Below are 19,850 nucleotides of genomic sequence, written 5' to 3'. Positions count from 1 at the left end.
AGTGTCATTTATCTTCTACACACACACACACACACACACACACACACACACACACACACACACACACACACAACAATTCAGACTGCGTTTTAGGCTGCATTTATTTGATCAAAAATACAGTAAAATATATTCTGAAATATTTGTACAATTTAAAATATCTGTTTTCTATTACAATTTATTTTAAAATGTAATTTATTCCTGTGATTCAAATCTGAATTTTCAGCATCATTACTCCAGAACAGCATTAATTTGAAATCTTTTGTAAAGTTACTGACACTTTTGATCCGTTCACTGCGACCTTGATGAATAATAAGTATCAATTTCTTTCTTTCTTTCAAAAGAAGTCATAGTCATGCCAAACTTTTAAACAGTAGCGAATGTAAGTTGCTCACCTCCAGATAGCTGTCTAGTCCCAGTTGTGTAAACTCATACTGTAAATATACTCTGAAGTTCATGTTCTCCACTGAGTGCACTGCAATGTTGATAAACTGCATACAAGCCACCTAGAGGTGAAAAAGGGAAAATATGTTGATCAGTTTTCCTCACGCTGATGATCCCAGGTCAGCAAGGATAAACCTTAATGTATGTCCAGAAATCCAATGCATTATGTATGTTATGTATGCATGTGATGTTAATATGGTGAATTTGTAATACTGATATAGAAAAATTATTAAAATACATATTTTAATCATATGATTATAAATACATATACACTTTCTGCTTGTCCTAAAGTGTAAAAGTTAAAAGTCAATGTACAAATGGACCATAAATATAGATGTTTGTCATGCTCCTTCATCCTTTTTGTTGAGCTAAATGCCATACAATTAGTGTGAGGATCTGATAAAACATGAAAATGAATACATAAAGCTTGTCAAATGAAGCATTATGCGTGTCCTCACCATGAAATCAATGTTGTTGTCTTCATTTCTGAAATATTCCATGAGTTTCTCAAATCTTTTTTTCTCTCCACACACCTGCATGAACATACAGACACATTCACAGGTTTCTCAGAGGGAATTGTTTACTGTACGTGAGTTTACTGTACGCTGTTTTGGATTAAATTGTCTGTTAGCAAGTACTTGACCATAAAGTAAGAACATTTTACTACATTACGAGACCTTTCAGTGGTATTTGATGTCACAGGATCATTTATCATCTGAAAATATGTCATTGGCTTAATATTCAATGCAAAACCTGTATCTAATTATTAGTTCTCGCTACAGGAAGTACATTTTTATGCAAAGTATGTGCATTTGCAAAAACAATGAGGACATATGGATGGGAAACCCCTAAGCAGATATAGTGTTTTAGCAGTTTGCATATCCCTTTCTGCTGTCACAGATATGCATCTGAATCATCACCCACACAAATGTTTTTGTGACAATAAACGCACAGACTTTCAAAATGACGTCCATGTGAATGTGTGAGATTGCAAGCTGATCATGTGTCCTTTGTATGTGTCTTTATAAAGGGAATGATCTAGTTTTGTCATGTCTATCTCTCTCAGTGCAGACGGGTGTAACGGCTGATATCACAGTATGAGCTTCAGGTTACTTGAGTTTAACAGCAGATCAGACACTTGTATCTCAATCTCATCACGTGTCTGTGTTCATTCAGCGTCTGAGAGAATAACTAATGGTTTGGGTCTTTGATCCTGGGTCTTTGAATTATGAGTTGCGGGGGCAGTCGTGGATTTGTAACTCAAAGGTCACTGGTTCGAGTCTCGGTACGAGCAGGGATTGTAGGTGGAGTGAGTGATCACTGCTGTGTGTGTGCACTTGGATGGGTTAAATGCAGAGCACAAATTCCTAGTATGGGACACCATACTGGGCTACACGTCATGTCACTTTCACTTTCAAATTATATATGTGGTCATAAAAAGTATTCGGACGGTTAAGCCACACTTAAAAATGTATGCACGTATTGAAGTTTTTTAAAGAATTTAATTTAATTATATTATGCCTTGGTCTATTATATTTAATTATATTTTATTAAAACAAACTTTCTTTTTATTATTTTATAATACATATTTAATATTATAATATTGTAATTTTTAATTATATTTATTATTATATGTTTCGGTATATTATATTTGATCATATTTTACTAAAACAACCTTTTTCATTTTTATTATTTTATAATAAATATATTTTTTGATTATTATTTTTAATTATAATATCAACTTTTTTCTTTCTATTATTTTTTATAACACATTTAAAATCATAAAATCTTTTCCTTTTCTTTTTCTTTTGTATTATTATTTTTGATTATATTCTGTTTTGGTATATCATATTAGATTTTATTTTACTAAAACAAACATTTTTCTTTTTATCATGTTTATAATAAATATTTTGTATTATAATATTTTATTATATTATGTTTGGGTATATTTTATAATATTTTATTAAGACAAACGTTTTAGTGTTTTTATAATACATATTTAATATTATAATATTTTTATCTTTTTGTTCTTTTTATAGTTGTTTTGATTATGTTATGTTAATTTACAGTGTTGAATTGTGCACAATAAGACAGTGGAGGTGGTGAGATGGACAGACGGAGAAAGAAGGATAGTATTTTCTTACCTCTTTGAAATTATTAAAGGCTGCAATAATCATTTCATGACCTCCTCGAACCAAACACACTGCAGCAAGGAGCTCCAGAACCACAGCTTTAGTCCTAAACACAAACACACGGGTATGTATGTACAATAGTGTAGAAACAAAAGATTTAAAACACACACACACGTAATGTCCTCTCACCTGGCACTCTTGTTGTTGAGACTCAGGGTGATTTCATTGACACAGCTGGGATGAGCCATCACCTGATTAAACCCTAACTAACACACACACACACACGCATTAGTCAAGAGATGAGACGAGACGAGATGAGAGTGAGATGAGAAGTACCTGGTAGTTCATTATGGCACGGAGGCACATAATGCAGAGGTGCAGGTGGTTCTTCTGGCTGAGCAGAGACGAGTATCGCAGAGCTTTCCTGAGCAAAATAAGTCATGTTAAATATATTAAATATTATAATATTTTTTCATATTAATTTTTTTTATTTACATGCTATTTACATTTACATGTATAGTAAATTCTTAAATCTTCATGAGGAAATAAATGATTCCGTTTAAATACGAAAAAGTCAAAGTCAGAAACAAATGAATTAAAAGCAGAACTATGTTTTTGTGTAATCTGCCACATCTGGAAATCTCAAAATCATTAATAGTAAAAGTAAAAGTACTGTATGTGACACAGATGCACACAAACAAACTCTCTGAAACAGGAATGCAGCTGATCCTGATAGAAGCGTTTGGATGGGTGTGTGTGTGTGTGTTTGCGTTTGATCGCTTGTTTTGATCTAAAAAAAATGCATTGCAGACATACTTGATGACACTTATGATAGTACAGTAAGAGAGTTTAGCACGTGTGCATGCTGATCTCATGTTGAGCGAACGAAAGCTTTTATGAACAAATCATAATTCATCAGTAACTTCTGTACTAAAATAGATTCTAAATTAACAAAAAATGCCGGAACTGAAACCACACATGTGAAAAGAACTCTTATAGACATGTTACATTTTATAAATAACTAATACATGAAATAAAAATTAATTAATTAATAATTAATTATTAATGATTATGTTATTTAGTGCTCTGAAACACAACTTCACAACCATGACATGCAGATCTAAAAATCGCTTGAATAAGAAACAAGATGTATTATTCATCATGTCAGAGCGGTTTAATATACATGACTGACCTTGTGGTGAAGGGGCGTCCTGAGCGTGGGGAATTGTGGGTAGGGGAGTTTGTCGCACTGGTGGTCAAATCTTCCACAGATTTCTCATCAAAGCTTCCATTTTCAGAGCTGTCCATGTCATATCTGTAAAAACACAGCATGTTAATTAAACAGCACAACTTTTTTCAACACTGATAATAATAAGACATGTTTCTTGAGCAGCAAATCAGCATGTTAGAATGATTTCTGAAGGATCATGTGACACTGAAGACTGGAGTAATGATGCTGAAAATTCAACTTTGCATCACAAGAATAAATTACATTTTAACATATATTCAAATAGACAACAGATATTTTAAATTGTAATAATATTTCACTATATTGCTGTTTTTATTGTATTTTTGTACAAATAAATACAGGCTTGGTGAGCATATTCCTTTAAAAACATCAAAAAGCAGTTTGACCACCATACAGTGTTGCTTTGTTCTGTAAAGTTTGTTTGTTGCTCAGATTAGTGAATATAATAGCAGTGTTAGTTAACTGGCATCAGAGGGCTGGTTTCAGGCATTGGATGGTCAGAGCACGTTCTCTTCCCAGACACCTTGTCACATTAAGAATTTAGGTTTCTCTATTGTGTTTTGGACAATGTGTGTGTGTGTGTGTGTGTGTACATACGTGACTCCTCGTTGAGAAAAAGAGAGGTAGTCCACTAGCATATCTAAACCTTTGTTTTCTTCATTTAGAAACTCCTCAGCCCACCTGAACATACACAGAGAACAATACAATGAAGAATAAAAGAAGCACAAGTAAGATAAATTATGAGTGACAGATTCATTTCAATCCAGTGTCGACACAGACACACACAGCTGCAGGTTTCTCATGGAATATTTCAGAAATCTGCCTTTAAAGGAACAGTTCTCCCAAAAATGTAAATTTGTTGAAAATGTCCTCACCCTCAGCCCATCCAAGATGTAGATGAGTTTTTTCTTCATGGGAACAGCTTTGGAGAAATTTACATCACTTGCTCACCAATGGATCCTCTGCAGTGAATGGGTGCCGTCAGAATGAGAGTCCAAATAGCTGATAAAACATCACAATTATCCACAAGTAATCCACACCACTCCAGTCCATCAGTTAATGTGTTGTGAAGCGAAAAGCTGCATGTTTGAAAGGAACAAATCCTTGCTTCACAAGATGTTAATTGATGGACTGGAGTGGTGTGGATTACTTGTGGATTATTGTGATGTTTTTAGCTTTTTTTTTTTACTCTCATTCTGACGGCACCCATTCACTGCTGAAGGTCCATTGGTGAGCAAGTGATGATGCGAAATTTCTCCAAATCTGTTATGATGAAGAAACAAACTCTACATCTACATCTTGGATGGCCTGAGGGTGAATAGATTTTCAGTTAATTTTCATTTTTAGTTGAACTATTCCTTTAACATGTGAAACTTTAATGTTAAAAAAGTGGTAAAAAGTATCTGTTCATTTATAATGTAATCAGGCCAGTAACGTGCATAGTCAATAACACTGCATGTCATGTGATGGCTCTTACCCGATGTGATTGGTGCGCAAAGAGATTTCCAGCTCTCTCAGAACTTGTGTGGATTCTTGGACTCTCCTCTTAAACTACAAATCACACACACATAATTTTATTAATTAAAATCACTCACATATTCCCGTTTGATTGATTATAACTGGACGAGTTCTATATCTTGCTCTCAGATTTATTGACATATACACAAACTCCAACACATATCTACCTTTCGGCCTCCTCCCTGCTCTAATAAACTCTTAAGTTTCTGAATGTACGCTGATGGAGGATTCTTCACCTGAAACCGCTCCTGAGGAGAGAAACAAGAAGTTGGTATTCACATGTGTGCATCAAAAAGTTTCAACTATTTTTTATAACCATTTTCCACCCTCATGATCATTATTGTTACTGTACCTTTAAGACTTTGACGCGTGAATGACCCCTGCTTGCTAATCGATTGGTTTATTTTTTATTTATGGTCATATGGTAATGACGTCATATTTGTGACATCAAAATCATTATTATTTCTTAACCATTTAGTTTCAATGAATGCACTGGGTGCACTTGAGAGGAAGTTTTTAGTTTTTAAAGAGCAAGGACAATTGTGTTTTTCATTTTGAAGGTGTGTTAATATGTCGTTTGGGTAGTAAAGACTGCTTTATGGTAAATGAATGTGTAAAAAGTGAGCGTTTTTATGTTTTTGCTCTGAACTCACCTGGTCACAAACTAACTCCCATTTCTTCTCATTGTCATACTGACAGAGCAGCTTCACTTTATCAGGTGGAAGATTCATGGAATTCTACAAGCACAGAGCAAGAGACAACTCATAAACCTTTTTGTAAGTCTGAATTCATTTATATTAATTCTACAGAGCCATTAGCTCTATTCCACTAGAGCTAATGAGGCAAACTTTTAAAAATGATTTTTTTTTTCAGCACCTTTGGGTTCAGCAAAGAACTTTATTGAGAACCATTTTTCATGGTCGAGTTTTTTAGAGAGTAAAAATGATATTTCATTAAACACTGCCTTTCAAACGTTTGGGGTCGGTAATATTTTTTCATGTTTTTGAAAGAAGGCTTAATTTGTTTGATCAAATATACAGTAAAAACATTAACATTGTGAAATATTATTACGATTTCAAATAGCTGATACCAAACTTTAGAACAGTAATATAGGTTCCTCAGATCAGCTTATCGATTTCTGGTGCCAGTCGCACCAGTACAAAGATGGTTTGCTAATAAAACAGATAATAAAAAGTACTTTGTAGAACTTAAAAAGTCTCTCTTTTGTATTTAAGTATTAGTTGATGGTGCTTCCTACTTTTCACAGATTTATGCCTGGCAGATGATAACAAGGGCAACAAAAAAAAAAAAATCCCATTGAATTACAATGAAGGAGGAAAAAAGCCAGGTGACCTAGAAACACCCTAGCAACCACCCAAATCCCCCATAGCAACGTCCTGCCAACCACCCACAGCACCCAAACATCTCAGTGGCAAGTTTTGCACAGCCCACATTTTCTTCAGATCTAGTTGTAATTTGTTCCCAGACTATTGCAGTGTTTAAATGCAGTTACTGAGGCACCAGTCACACATTACACTTGTTTGCAGATGGTCACGTATGAACTGATGAGTAAGTGAGCCAGTTACTGCGTCTTGTGAGCCAGATTACGAGCAGCGGACAGATCACATGTATAATAAGGTATGCTGACTCTAAGAATGCCCTTTCTGAACCAGCAGATTAGTGCTGTGTGAATGTCCTGTTGCTATGACGATCTCCTAAATTATTTATGAACAGCATGAGTGTTTGCATTTGAGCACACACACACACACACACACTGTTACGGCCCTACAGAATTACTTCATCAGTGACTCAGCAGACAGTGAGCATCAGATGATACTGCACACACACACACGCACACACACACACAAACACACAGAGTGTGTGTGCAAGCTGCGTCTAAATCCCCTAAAACATTATGAAAATCATCTTCAAGGTCGTCCTCCATTGTCTTATGCTTGTCAAGGCTGCATTTATTTGATCAAAAATACAGTAAACACAGTAATATTGTGAAATAATATTTCAATTTAAAATAACTGTTTTCAAATGTTAAATATGTTAAAATGTAATTTATTCCTGTGATCAAAGCAAAGCAAAGTATTTTCAGCATCATTACTCCAGTCTTCAGTGTCACATGATCCTTCAGAAATCCTTCTAAAATGCTGATTTGCTGCTCAAGAAACATTTTATCAATGTTAAAACAATTTTTGCTGCTTAATATTTTGTGGATACATTTTTTTTAGGATTCTCTGATGAATAGAAAGTTCGAAAGAATAGCATTTGAAATAGAAATCTTTTGTAACAGATGTCACTTTTAATCAGTTTAATGCTTAATAAAAGTATTAATTTCTGGTGTGGTAATAGATCTCCACAAAGTCTCACACAATTCGAGTTCATTCATGATCATTCATGGATGAGTTAGATGCTCAAGTGGTTTGTTCAAATCTCTAACTATGAGCAACATTAAGCAAACGCCACTGATTAAATGTCTATTCTGATTACATTCCTATTCATCATAGAAACCTGAATCCTCACAGTTTCCACAAACATATAAAGCAGCACAACTGTTTTCATCATTGATAATATTCAGAACTGTTTCTTGAGCAGCAAATCAGCATATTAGAATGATTTCTGAAGGATCATGTGACACTGAAGACTGGAGTAATGATGCTGAAAATACAGCTTTGCATCACAGAATAAATTGCATTTTACAATGTATTCAACTACAAAACAGTTATTTTACATTGTAATAATATTTCACAATTTTACCGTTTTTACTGTATTTCTGATCAAATAAATGCAGCCTCGGTGAGCAGAAAATATTTTAAAAATCTAACTGAACCCATTGAGGGGTAGTGTATGTGACATGTAAAAGTCACATCCAGGACATCATGTTTGACTATTGCTGTCATTTCATTTTTGCGCATATTGAATTAGTTCTTCGCTAAGCACGGCATATTAGCCTGTCACTGTGTCCCAATTTGCAAAACAGGTCAATGGGAGAAAAAAACAGCAATCTGCAGAAATATTGCTTTAGGGCAAACACACACACAGTCTCTCTCTCTCAAACAGTCTTTCTTTATGGAAAGCCTGCAGTGCAGACAACTTCATTGATTATTGTCAAGCTTATAATTGCCTGGTTGCATCTGTCATCTGTTATCTTTGCTTGTTTTAATTCAGATCTCATAGTTTCTTTTGTCTTTATAATAGTTGACCTTTTCTACCTGTGAAATGAGGACAAGGAGGCTGGAGAAAAATAGAATCAAGGACAAAACACTTCCAACTCTTCAACCATCACTGACTGCTTTATATTTCTCTCCTTTCTGAATGTATTGTCTGCTCTTTGCTTGTTCTTTCCTTGTCCTTTTTTACATGTTCTTCTATCCCTGAAAACAGTTAAACAGTTTTCAGGACAAGGTCAGCTAACATAACTTCATCACGTATTATTCTGAATCCTGAAGTACTCAAATGCTTATATGTGAGTATGTACACAGATAATTTATGCATCAATGGTTAATGCAGCAATCCAGCATATACTGCGGTACACATGCACATTCAGAGCTGTCATATTACTTTACCTTCAGCTGAATTACGCTGGAAGATTATACTGTTTTCAGCTTATCATATTTGCATGAGTTTTTTGTATATTTGTAAGCTGAAACAGGTACTTTTTATAATCACCTCATGGATTTTGTAATATATTTATTTAATTAAAAATTAAGCTTTATATTTTTAAGACACTTTAATCAAAGATGTTTATTAAAGCCCATATGATTTTTTTCTTTCTTTTATGGGTCACAAAAGAAGATATTTATGACTTATACGATATTTTAGAAGGTCCCAGTTGCTATTTTCCACAAAGATGACCAATCAAGGAGGATTTTTCAGCAAATAATGACTTAAATTTCAGTCTGTTTCTCATACAAAGCTATTGTAGTCATGGAATATAGTGCATATGAACTACTTTAATGATGCATTAATAATGCTTTTTGTCCTTTTTTGGAGTTTGACTGACCCTGATCACCATTTACTTTAATTGTACATTCAGAAAGAAGGTCATATGAGTTTGGAAGGGTCAATAAATTACAGAATTCAAATTTTTGGATTAATTACTTTAATAATTTTAAAAAATGTTTGAACATTTTTTTAAAGTAATTTAATTACTTTAAAGTAGTTCAGAAAAGTAGTTACACAGTCACACACTCATCATTCATCATTAGGGTTACCTAAAACTAAAACTAAAACTGAATTTTTTAAAAACTGAAATTATTCAGTAATAAAATATAACCATTACAAAAAACGTTTTTGTTCCTTAAAATAAAATAAACATTAACTGAAATAAAAGATATATAAAATTATTTCAGCCAGGTGTCAAGGCAACATTTCTCATTTTAACTTAGTTGAACTTGATGTACTAGAATAACTAAAACTAAAGCTGAAAAATGAATGAATAAAAACTACTACTAACTAACAGAACTACTAAAAATGACAAAAATAACAAAATTACTAAAATTTTAACTATAATTAAAATGAAAAAGGAAAATATAAAAATAAAACAGATTCCAAATTTTAATAAAAACTATAATAGTATCTCAATAACAATAAAATAACTGCACATCATAAATAAGATGCAGATGATGTAGATAAATCACATAAAAACATGTCTAATTTCATAATTGTACACCTCTTAAGAGCTCAGCTTGATGTTTTCTTATACTGTTATTGTTTTCAACCATCAGACTAGTTTTTATGACAAATTTGTTGCAGTAATAAGTATATTGAAATACATTCAGAGCTGACTTTGATTCATTGTATCTAATAGATTTTTGTCCTGGTGTTTCTAGATCAGTTGAAGGCTGGACTACTGCTGAAGATGGATGGTTTGTCCTTTCGGTAAGTGGCCACATGCAAAATATCAATAACTGAATGGGCCATTTGTATAATTACAGGCCTGTCGTTTTTGCAGATGTTTTGCACTCCTCCCCTTGGCAAGGTGATGTAGAAAGCATCAGCTTGAGTGTTTTAAATGCTAAAAAACATGCATGTGTGAACAAGGACAGAATTATTGTTTTTATATACATAAATTCAGCCTCACAAAGAAAAGAATGCAGAATTCTCAGTAAATGTGTATTTGCATGAATTCGCGTGTGTATATGCCCACTTGATTATTGTTTATCCAGTTTTTAATTTAATAATTCTTATAACTTTTACTAAATAAGCTCACAGGTAATTGCACTGAAGCTTTGTGTTGTAATATTTACATTTTGTACCCGACTAGGTGTGCTTGAGTGATTGCTATTTTAATTGTGTGTTTTATCACGAACACGCTGCTGGTGCTGCGTGCATTATTTGCATTCTATTTCCATTATACAAACAGCATGTCACAAACTCTCTCTTTCTCCGTAGGCATTGTAGATGGTTTCTGGATAAAATGAAACTGTTTGAGTTTGATGGAGGGCCTGCATGTGCACTTTAATACTTGTTCGTAGATTAGATGGCCTTTCACTGCTGTGTGATGGGAAAGTGTGGAGTGCGGATCTGATTTAGGAACAGCATCAAGGATATTGGCAGAGTAAATTAATTAACATGGAATAAATTACAGCTGGCTTTACTAACACACACTAGAGCCAGACGCATTTAAGTTATATAAAGAGTAAAACACTGGCTAAATATGAATTTTAAACACAGGTACTTGTGGAATGTGGACAGGTGCATGTGAACTGTTGGATTTGGACTTTTTAGATTGGAAACTGCCATGTAAAATACGCTACTGTGAATCTGGTTCAGAGTTTCCATGAATTAGATTAACTAGTTGATATGTAGGTAGGTTATTCCAGGCCTTAACTATAACCGGACAGCCATATGGACAAATTTAAGGGAATAGTTCACCCAATAATGAAATTTAGCTGAAAATATACTCACCCTCAGGCCATCCAAGATGTAGATGAGTTTTTTTTGTTTGTTTTTTTTTTCCATCAAAACAGATTTGGAGAAATGTAGCATTACATCACTTGTTCACCAATGGATGCACTGCAGTGAATGGGTGCCATCAGAATGAGAGTCCAAACAGATGATAAAAACCACCATAATCCACAAGTAATCCACACCACTCCAGTCCATCAGTTAACATCTTGTGAAGTGAAAAGCTGCGTGTTTGTAAGAAGTAAATACATCATTAAGACATTTTAACTTTAAACTGCCGCTTCTGGGCAAAAAACAAGTCCATAATCCATTAACAAAGTCCATCCCTTGTTGTCTTCTCACATAAAAACCCACCAACATATTTGTCTAGATCTGTTTTGGACTGTTTTTGCATGTAAACTGTGCTTGATCTGTGCATATTTCTCTCCTGATTCAGACAAGGCAACTTTTTCACTGCAGGAAGCGTTATTAGGGATTATGGACTTGTATTTTAGCCGGAAGCAGTGACTTGAAGTTAAACATTTCTTAATTATGGATTGTTTCTTACAAACACGCAGCTTTTCACTTCCCAAGGCGTTAATTGATGGACTGGAGTGGTGTGGATTACTTGTGGATTATTCTGATGTTTTTATCAGCTGTTTGGACTCTCATTCTGACGGCACCCATTCACTGGAGAAGACTCAGAGCAAGTGATGTAAAGCTACATTTCTCCAAATCTGTTTTTTGGAGTTTGACAGACCCTGATTACCATTTATGTTCATTGTATGTAAAGAAAGAAAGTCATACCAGTTTGGAATGGTGTAACCGTGAATAAATGACAGAACTGTAATCTTTGGATTAACTACCTGTACTACTTTAAAGTAAACCCCCAAACTCACATACTGTGCACTCATAATAAATGAGATGCAGACAATACAAGTAGATAAAGCACATGAAATACACCTAATGATGCATTAAACTCTCCCAACTGTACAATTACAGTCTCGCTGCTGCATAACACTCATACTCGGGGAGATTTTGCAGATTTCACAAACACGCGTATGAATGCAATTACCTCAGTACACATTCCATCACAGTCTACAACCTAATGTGGTACAACTAGCTGTATTATGTCATTCAAACAGGCTGTGCTGTTTCAAATTCCAGTCATATGAAAGTCCTATCTGTGTTCATTTGATAATAACCTTTGCTGTTGAATGCAAAGAGATGCATATCATGGTGCATTTGTAGTTAATGCTGTGGCACATTACACACATACTGTACTTGAACATGCTGTTTTTCTATGTTCAATCAGCAAAACACTTTAACAAAAAGGAAATGATATTTTAAAGCTGAACCCCCCTTTTAGTCTATGAAATTATGGGATATGTCATGTACCTACCAACACAATGTTGAACCTCTGCTCTAATTCCTCCTCAGGTGGTAGGGGCAGTTTAGGGGCCGGTGGCTGTTTCTGCCCATATGTGCTGAGGGGCCGTTTGACGTCCCGTCCGGGTGACATCTCCAGACTTCCAGCTGCGTTCCCCATGGCTGTATACAGAGTTACACGCAGAGGTACACATATACAGTCCAGATAATATAAGTCTCGCTCAATGAAGTTCTACAACTTGCTGACACTTCTATATGTGTTCTTGTTTAGTCCCAGTGTAGCAGGTCAAACGGTGGGACTTTTTGAAAACACAGATAAAATCCAGCTTGAATCTTACAGAATTTGGTTCTGTTAAAAAGTCAATAAAAGAGTTTTTTTTACATAGTTGCTGACATATTCAGGTTCTTCCAAGTCTTCTGATGGTGTTGTCCATTTGCAGTAGGCAAAACCTATAACTTATGTATACAGAAAGAAAAATGACGCCAGTAGGCAAGGCTGTTGTCTATTCTGATGTCTCTTGGTCGTCTTCTGGTCTCTGTGACATCTCTCTGCTCCATCCTGGAGAGAGTAGTTCAGGTAGGGAGGAGAGGAGTGAGTGATATGAGAGAGGAGGCAGGGACTGGGAAGCTTCTGGGTCCTAGTGCTGGATCTGTAGACTCTCATCAGTGTGTATGTCTTATATGAACACCTGATACTGACTCGGATGTCCACCTACAACCACGGTCTCATGTTACTTGTTGGTGTGTGTTGCTAGGATGCTAAAGACTACCAAATAACACCACACACACTCTTTCTGAATGACTTCAGACTTTTGTGAACAGTTGTAACGGCGAATCTATAGTGCCACAAAAGTGCTCATTTAAAAAAATAAAAAATATATATATATACAAATAAATTGTTTTATATATATTTATCTTTATAATAAGAATGATTTGGGTTTGGGGTTGATAAGATTTTTTTAAATATTTTTTAAAATAATAAGTCTCTTATGTGCAACAAAACAGTCATATAATGAAATATTATCACAATTTCAAATAACTTCTTTCTATTTGAATATATGTTCAAATGTATTCCTGTGATGTAAAGCTGAATTTTCAGCGTCTTCAGTGTCACATGATCCTTCAAAAATCATTATAATATGCTAATTTTATTATTTAAAAAAAAAAAAAGTAAAGTAATAATATAAAAGTCTTTAATGTCAGTTTTGGTCAATTTCAAATGTCTTTGCTTAATTAAAGTATTATTTTCTTAAGATATCTTACTGAGTCCAAACTTTTTAAATGTGTTATATTTTTATATATAATTTTTTTAATAAATTATTTTTAAAAATGTCTAATGGATTTACTAGAGAGTGCACCATAATAATGTCCCTGCAGTGTTCATTTGCAATGCAAATGGTAGGCCATAGTAACCATAATAAATGTAATTGCCTCAGCTGACACAGCAGTTCCTTTTTACACTGCATCTGAGGATTTGTACTAAATATGTTCTCCTTCTATTGTGCTATAGGGAGCTTTGAATAAAAGTGTTTGTTATATGACTACAGTGCTTACTATTATTTGTTTTATTATTCACCTTGTAGTTTAAAGGTCAAACTAACATTTTATGAATGCCAAAATGCACATAGAAGTAGTTATTTCTTTTTAAAAATAGATTAAAAGTTTAAAAGATTAAAATGTTACACAGTAGCCTCTGCAAATTAGTGCTCGCTCAAAACATTAAAACAGTACTGAGCAGTTGCGCCACCTACTGGTTCTCCAGCAGATTTGAACAATCGGTTACCAGCAGATTCACTGGCTGAAAATACGGTATGAATTTATGGATTCATGTTTTTGTGTGTGCGTGTGGATTGACATCATGCACAAATGTTTTTAGTGAAGTTAAATGTGAAGGTGATATTTTTGGGCTGTTTAGCATAAATCTCCTTGTTTAAATGTACAAAAATGTGCTTTATCTTTATTTTGGCTCTTTGTACTAAGATTTCTTTTCGCCTTTTTGGATTTGAATCATTAAAAAAAGAATCTGGTGGTCTACAAATTTTGATAGTTTGACAAATAAATTAATTAAAAGTAAGCAGCTTTTTAATGCAGCATAAAAATTGCACTAAAGCATGCCAGCTTTGACCAAATTAATATGTATAAAATACCACATCAGAGCTGCACTGAAACGCAGTGAACTTCAACTATAAGGTGGCACTACTCTGTTAAGAACGTAAGCTCCACCCCTCACAGAAACTGCTGGTGCTGCGGGTCTGCAGCTGAATACTATTGCCGCCGTCAGCGGATTGAAGAACGCGCTGAAAGACGGGGAGGAGCCGAAGCCTGCTGCCATTTTCATATGAAATTTAAAGGGGTCTGAGGCGATCACGAATTCGTGTACAGTTTATGGAGCTAATCACAAAATTCTTAGGGGAGCTGGCCTAGCGTCGCCCATGTTAAATAACCATTTAAAAAGTGACATAATAATGTATCATTACTGCTCAGTGCTTAGCTAAAAAATGGAAGTTGAAAATTCACCTGTTAAAGCATGAAATAAGATCCTACGAATCAGTGAATTCATTTATTGTTAGCTAATGTTAGTAAAGTAATCATTAAACGTGTAATCATTCAAAAAAAACATATCAGCCATTTATATTAATGTGAAGACTTCGTTTTTTCGGTTATTTAAGTGCATCATCCGGGTATTTAGAGTGCACTTTTTAATTGATTAAGGGCGTGGCCACGTGAGTGACAGGTGGATTGCCGCTGCTGTCACCACCGTCGCGCTAGGTGGGCGTGGCTTCAGCAACCTGCTCTCGCCTCTTTGCCCATTTTCGATTATCTGGGAGTGACGCGCGGTGACGCGCTGCCAAGATGGCGACGGCTGGCTCCGCCCACTTTTGAGCTTCAAAAACGCTCTTCGGAAATCTACAGGTGACGTCACGGACACTACGTCCATGTTTTTATACAGTCTATGTTCCAGAGCAGAAGCAAATGATCAGATTTAGATTAAAGATTACCAAAACAAACCATTTTTTTTTCAGCGGATTAACTTGCACGGATTAATTGTTCACATAAAGACTAGCAATGTGCGCTAGTAAAGTAAATAAAGTCAATTTTGATTTCATGCCGACTTTAACAAAAATTTGTGAAAGATTTTTCCAGATGCAGATGTTTGGATGAAAGCATGAGAATCTGACATTTTGACACCAAATTTGATTGTTGTACTCGTCTTGTTTGTATTTGAATGTATGTATCTTTCATACAAGATTTTTGTTGCAGTTTATACCTTGTTGGTGTTTTTGCATGTGTACACTAATTTGTATTGTGTGTTTGAGCTTTTATTAAACCCATTTCAACTTTTTTCTACGTAGTTATGTTTTTTATATAGATTTTAGTGATATAGTCACAAACAACTTCATCACAAATGTCTTGCATACAGCTGAAAGCTGAGCAATCATTGCAGGAAGAGTTAGCCTACTTCTGATCTCCCACCTTCCCTGCTGAGCAGCTGTTGTAGACTATTATCACTGCAAATACTGCCTGCTAATTCCATCCAGAAGGATGCTACATTTTGTAATAATCAAAAAAGATAGATGGCAGATATTGAATTTATTGATTTTTTTATTAAAGAATTAGCTGCAAAACCAAATGTGAAATCAACGACTGTACCGGGACCCAGCAGTTGTATAAAGTGTTCATTTCCTGATGGCACACGTGACCTTACTCTTACGCGTGCGTCGTAGCGTTTTAGCTACTTTCGCATCGATTGCTGAGTTTCTGTGTAGTGTGTCGGATGCTGGTCAGATGTTTCTGAGGTAAAATTGAGTTTAAGTCACTATATTAACCCTAATTAAACAAGTTCACTAGCTGTTCCAGTGCCAGCTACTGAGCTGATTAAATGTAACATATTTTAAACTTAGTTAATTAGCAGTGCCTTAGGTTGATACTAATAGATGCTTTTAACAAGTTTTTTTTTTGTTGTTTTTTATTTTTATTTTTTTTATTATTATATCCATTTATTATTCGTAATTTATATTTGTTTATCCCAAGTCTTGTACATTATTCCATTGCTTCACATAGATTTTACCACAAGGTGGCCCGAACATACTGCTAAAAAGACCTCGATGTTGTTAATGTTTTGCCAAATGTAGCATATTAATAAGACAAATTAAGTGCTAAAAGTTCCATATATTTCATTATGAAATTATAAAAAAGTTCATTGATATCAGTAGTATTGAATTCAGGTAAAAAGTATTTAGATTAAAGCAGAGAATAACACACATACAACAAAAGTGTTTATTTTAATGGTAAAATCTGCACATTTAGGCTACTTATAGCAAAATATTTTTTTTTATTACAAAATTTAATTCTACCTGATAGATATTTCTAAAACACTCATTTTTTCATAATTTTGCGTCTAACATAGTGATCTAAAATACAGAAAAGAACATTTCTAAAAAGCATATTATGAGCCTCAGTAAGATTTAATTTTTTACGGTGTTTGTACATAAAGCTAAAAAAAAGAAAAAGATATAAAAGCTTTTGTTGTGCATGCAACTCTGTCTCTTTTCACTTTTAAACCAATAAGTGATTAATTGCAGATCCTCTGATGTGCAGCTAAATCACTGATGACACCATCTTATAACCGAATTCATTTTACCAGATGTAGGTGTTGGAAAAATGAACGTTTCAGCAGTGTTTGCAGCAGGTGTGTTTGGGCCAGGTGTTTTCTTGGCGGACAGGTAAGTAGGGATGGGTGAAAGTATGGTTGGAGCTGGAGACGATGGTGTAACGGAGCTTCCGTTGTCATGCTGAGGTGTTATATGGGACACGCACGCGCATATACACCCGGCATCAGTCAACAGCCTGATAATGTCGTTTCTGAATCTGACGCCAACAAGTGCGTAGAGCAAAGGGTTCAGGCAGCACCTCACGTATGCCAGATTGCGTGTTATGTTTTCCTGAAGGTGGAACTTGGTCCAGTCTTCGCAGTGTTTCGGAGTGGGTGTGAATATTTTAATCAGAAGCACCACAGTGTAAGGAAGCTGGAACAGGAGGAAAAGAACCACCAGAAGTGCCATCAGACGCAAAGTCCTCTGTCTACTCCAACATTTGCCACCGGCACGGATCAAGACGCGTCCGATCGCGCCGTAACACACCACCATCGCCACGCAAGGGATGCAGAATCCTGCGATCTTTGCCATCTGGGCCCACAGCTTCCATTTACTCACTTCATCGCCCCAAACTTTCATATCGCACAAGAAGACGTCTGAACCCATGTCGTTCTCCACGGAGCTGAAGCGCAGGTCTGGCAGGCTCAGGAAAATAGAAGTTACTACGACTCCAAGCGCAGACATTGTGCTGTAAAACAGCGTCCCAGAACTCTTCTTCCGCACGGTCCTGGTGCGAACCACCACCAGGTAGCGATCAACGCTAATGCACGCTAACAACAGCAGACCTCCATAGGTGTTGATGGCATACATACCGCGGTTTAGCTTACACAGCCCCTCTCCAAACTCCCAGCTGCCGATAAGCGTCTCTCCCGTCTGTAAGGGAAGAGTCAGCAGAAGCAGCATGTCGGACAGAGCCAGGTAGAACAGGAAGACGTCGGTCATGCAGTGTAGACGTAGACGGCGGTACCGTGCGAAGGTGGCAATGACCAGCCCGTTACCAATTACACCTAAGAAGAAGACGATGAGGAAGACCATGGTCTGGACAGCAGTAATAATCAGCTCCTGTTCTCTGCTGGCTTCACACAGCTCAGCGACGTCAGTGACGTTGGCGTCGGTGACGGAATCAATATCAGTGAAATTGGGCTCATAATCATAAGTGGAGCCTAAAAGTGATGTAAAATCATCGGTAGTTGAATCAAAGCTCTCCATACCTGTAAAACATGGCAAAAACAGTTCATCGGGTTATCATATTTGATACATTAATTTTTAAGGCTTCTAAATGATCAACATGATAAAAAAAAACCTGTTGTACACAATCTACTTCATGCCTTCTGCATTTTAATTGATAGTTTATTGATCTTTAGCAAGTAAAAGGCTAGTATAATTGTTAGCCATATTAATAGCCTAACAACTGAACCAAACTGCATAGTTTTGCTTAGTAAAACTGATATGTTTTCCCATATTCTCAACATAAATAATATATGGGCCATAAATGCCTGATGTATCAAATATGGTACAAAACATAAAACACATATGTGACCCTGGACCACAAAACCAGTCATAAGGGTAATTTTTTTGAAATTGAGATTTATACATCATCTGAAAGCTGAATAAATAAGCTCTCCATTGATGTATGGTTTGTTAGGACAGGACAATATTTCACCGAGATACAACTATTTGAAAATCTGGAATCTGGGGGTGCAAAAAAATCAAAATGTTGAGAAAATCATCTTTAAAGATGTCCAAATGAAGTTCTTAGCAATGCATATTACTAATCAGAAATTACGTTATGATATATTTACGGTAGGGAATTTACTAAAGCTCTTCATGGAACATGATCTTTACTTAATATCCTAATGATTTTTGGCGTAAAAGAAAAATGGATAATTTGGACCCATACAATGTATTGTTGGCTATTGCTACAAATATACCTGTGCTACTTATGACTGTTTTTGTGCTCCAGGTTCACATATTGTATTCCAAGTCTTCAGAAGCCATACAATAGCTTTATGTAATGAGTAAATCAAAATTTAAAGAAATGGATCACCCAAAAATGACCTGTATGAGTTTCTTTCTTCTGTTGAACATAAAAGAAGATATTTTGAAGTGTGCTGGTAACCAAATAGTTGCTGGACCCCACTGACTTACTTACTATGGAAAAAATACTATGAAAAAGTCAATGGAGACCAGAAACTGTTTGGCTACCCACATTCTTCCAAATATATTCTTTTGTGTTCAGCAGAAGAAAGACATGCATACAGGTTTGGAACAACTTGAGGGTGAGTTAATTATGACAGAATTTTCATTTTTGGGTGAACTATCCCATTAAGTCGATATTGGTTTGTTAGGATAGGACATTATTTGGCCGAGATACAACTATTTGAAAATCTGGAATCTGGGGGTGCAAAAAAATCAAAATGTTGAGAAAATCATCTTTAAAGATGTCCAAATGAAGTTCTTAGCAATGCATATTACTAATCAGAAATTACGTTATGATATATTTACGGTAGGGAATTTACTAAAGCTCTTCATGGAACATGATCTTTACTTAATATCCTAATGATTTTT

The 19,850-nt window shown here is 35.2% G+C and overlaps 2 protein-coding genes across 2 annotated transcripts in view; both read right to left on the bottom strand.

Moving 5' to 3' along the window:
- Positions 1–13,151, bottom strand: part of fmnl1b (formin-like 1b) — a 21,724-nt gene extending 8,573 nt beyond the window's left edge. Inside the window, exons 1-11 of the mRNA XM_016471918.1 lie at positions 12,641–13,151; positions 5,994–6,077; positions 5,508–5,588; positions 5,300–5,373; positions 4,420–4,503; positions 3,766–3,888; positions 2,910–2,997; positions 2,763–2,839; positions 2,586–2,679; positions 900–974; positions 393–503 (exon numbers count right to left, since the gene is read on the bottom strand). Coding sequence (XP_016327404.1) covers positions 393–503; positions 900–974; positions 2,586–2,679; positions 2,763–2,839; positions 2,910–2,997; positions 3,766–3,888; positions 4,420–4,503; positions 5,300–5,373; positions 5,508–5,588; positions 5,994–6,077; positions 12,641–12,787 — 1,038 coding nt within the window. The 5' untranslated portion in view covers positions 12,788–13,151. The remainder of the gene's footprint in view (positions 1–392; positions 504–899; positions 975–2,585; positions 2,680–2,762; positions 2,840–2,909; positions 2,998–3,765; positions 3,889–4,419; positions 4,504–5,299; positions 5,374–5,507; positions 5,589–5,993; positions 6,078–12,640) is intronic.
- Positions 13,152–17,111: 3,960 nt separating this feature from the next.
- The window catches only part of LOC107677181 (C-C chemokine receptor type 7-like), a 5,540-nt gene continuing 2,801 nt past the window's right edge, over positions 17,112–19,850 (bottom strand). The window contains exon 2 of the mRNA XM_016471985.1: positions 17,112–18,493. Within this exon, the coding sequence (XP_016327471.1) occupies positions 17,232–18,491 (1,260 nt within the window). The 5' untranslated portion in view covers positions 18,492–18,493 and the 3' untranslated portion in view covers positions 17,112–17,231. The remainder of the gene's footprint in view (positions 18,494–19,850) is intronic.

This window comes from Sinocyclocheilus anshuiensis, unplaced genomic scaffold (genome assembly GCF_001515605.1).
Source record: "Sinocyclocheilus anshuiensis isolate Anshui unplaced genomic scaffold, SAMN03320099.WGS_v1.1 scaffold392, whole genome shotgun sequence".
Classification (NCBI taxonomy): Eukaryota; Metazoa; Chordata; class Actinopteri; order Cypriniformes; family Cyprinidae; genus Sinocyclocheilus; species Sinocyclocheilus anshuiensis.
This window is presented reverse-complemented; position numbering and strand designations above follow the sequence as displayed.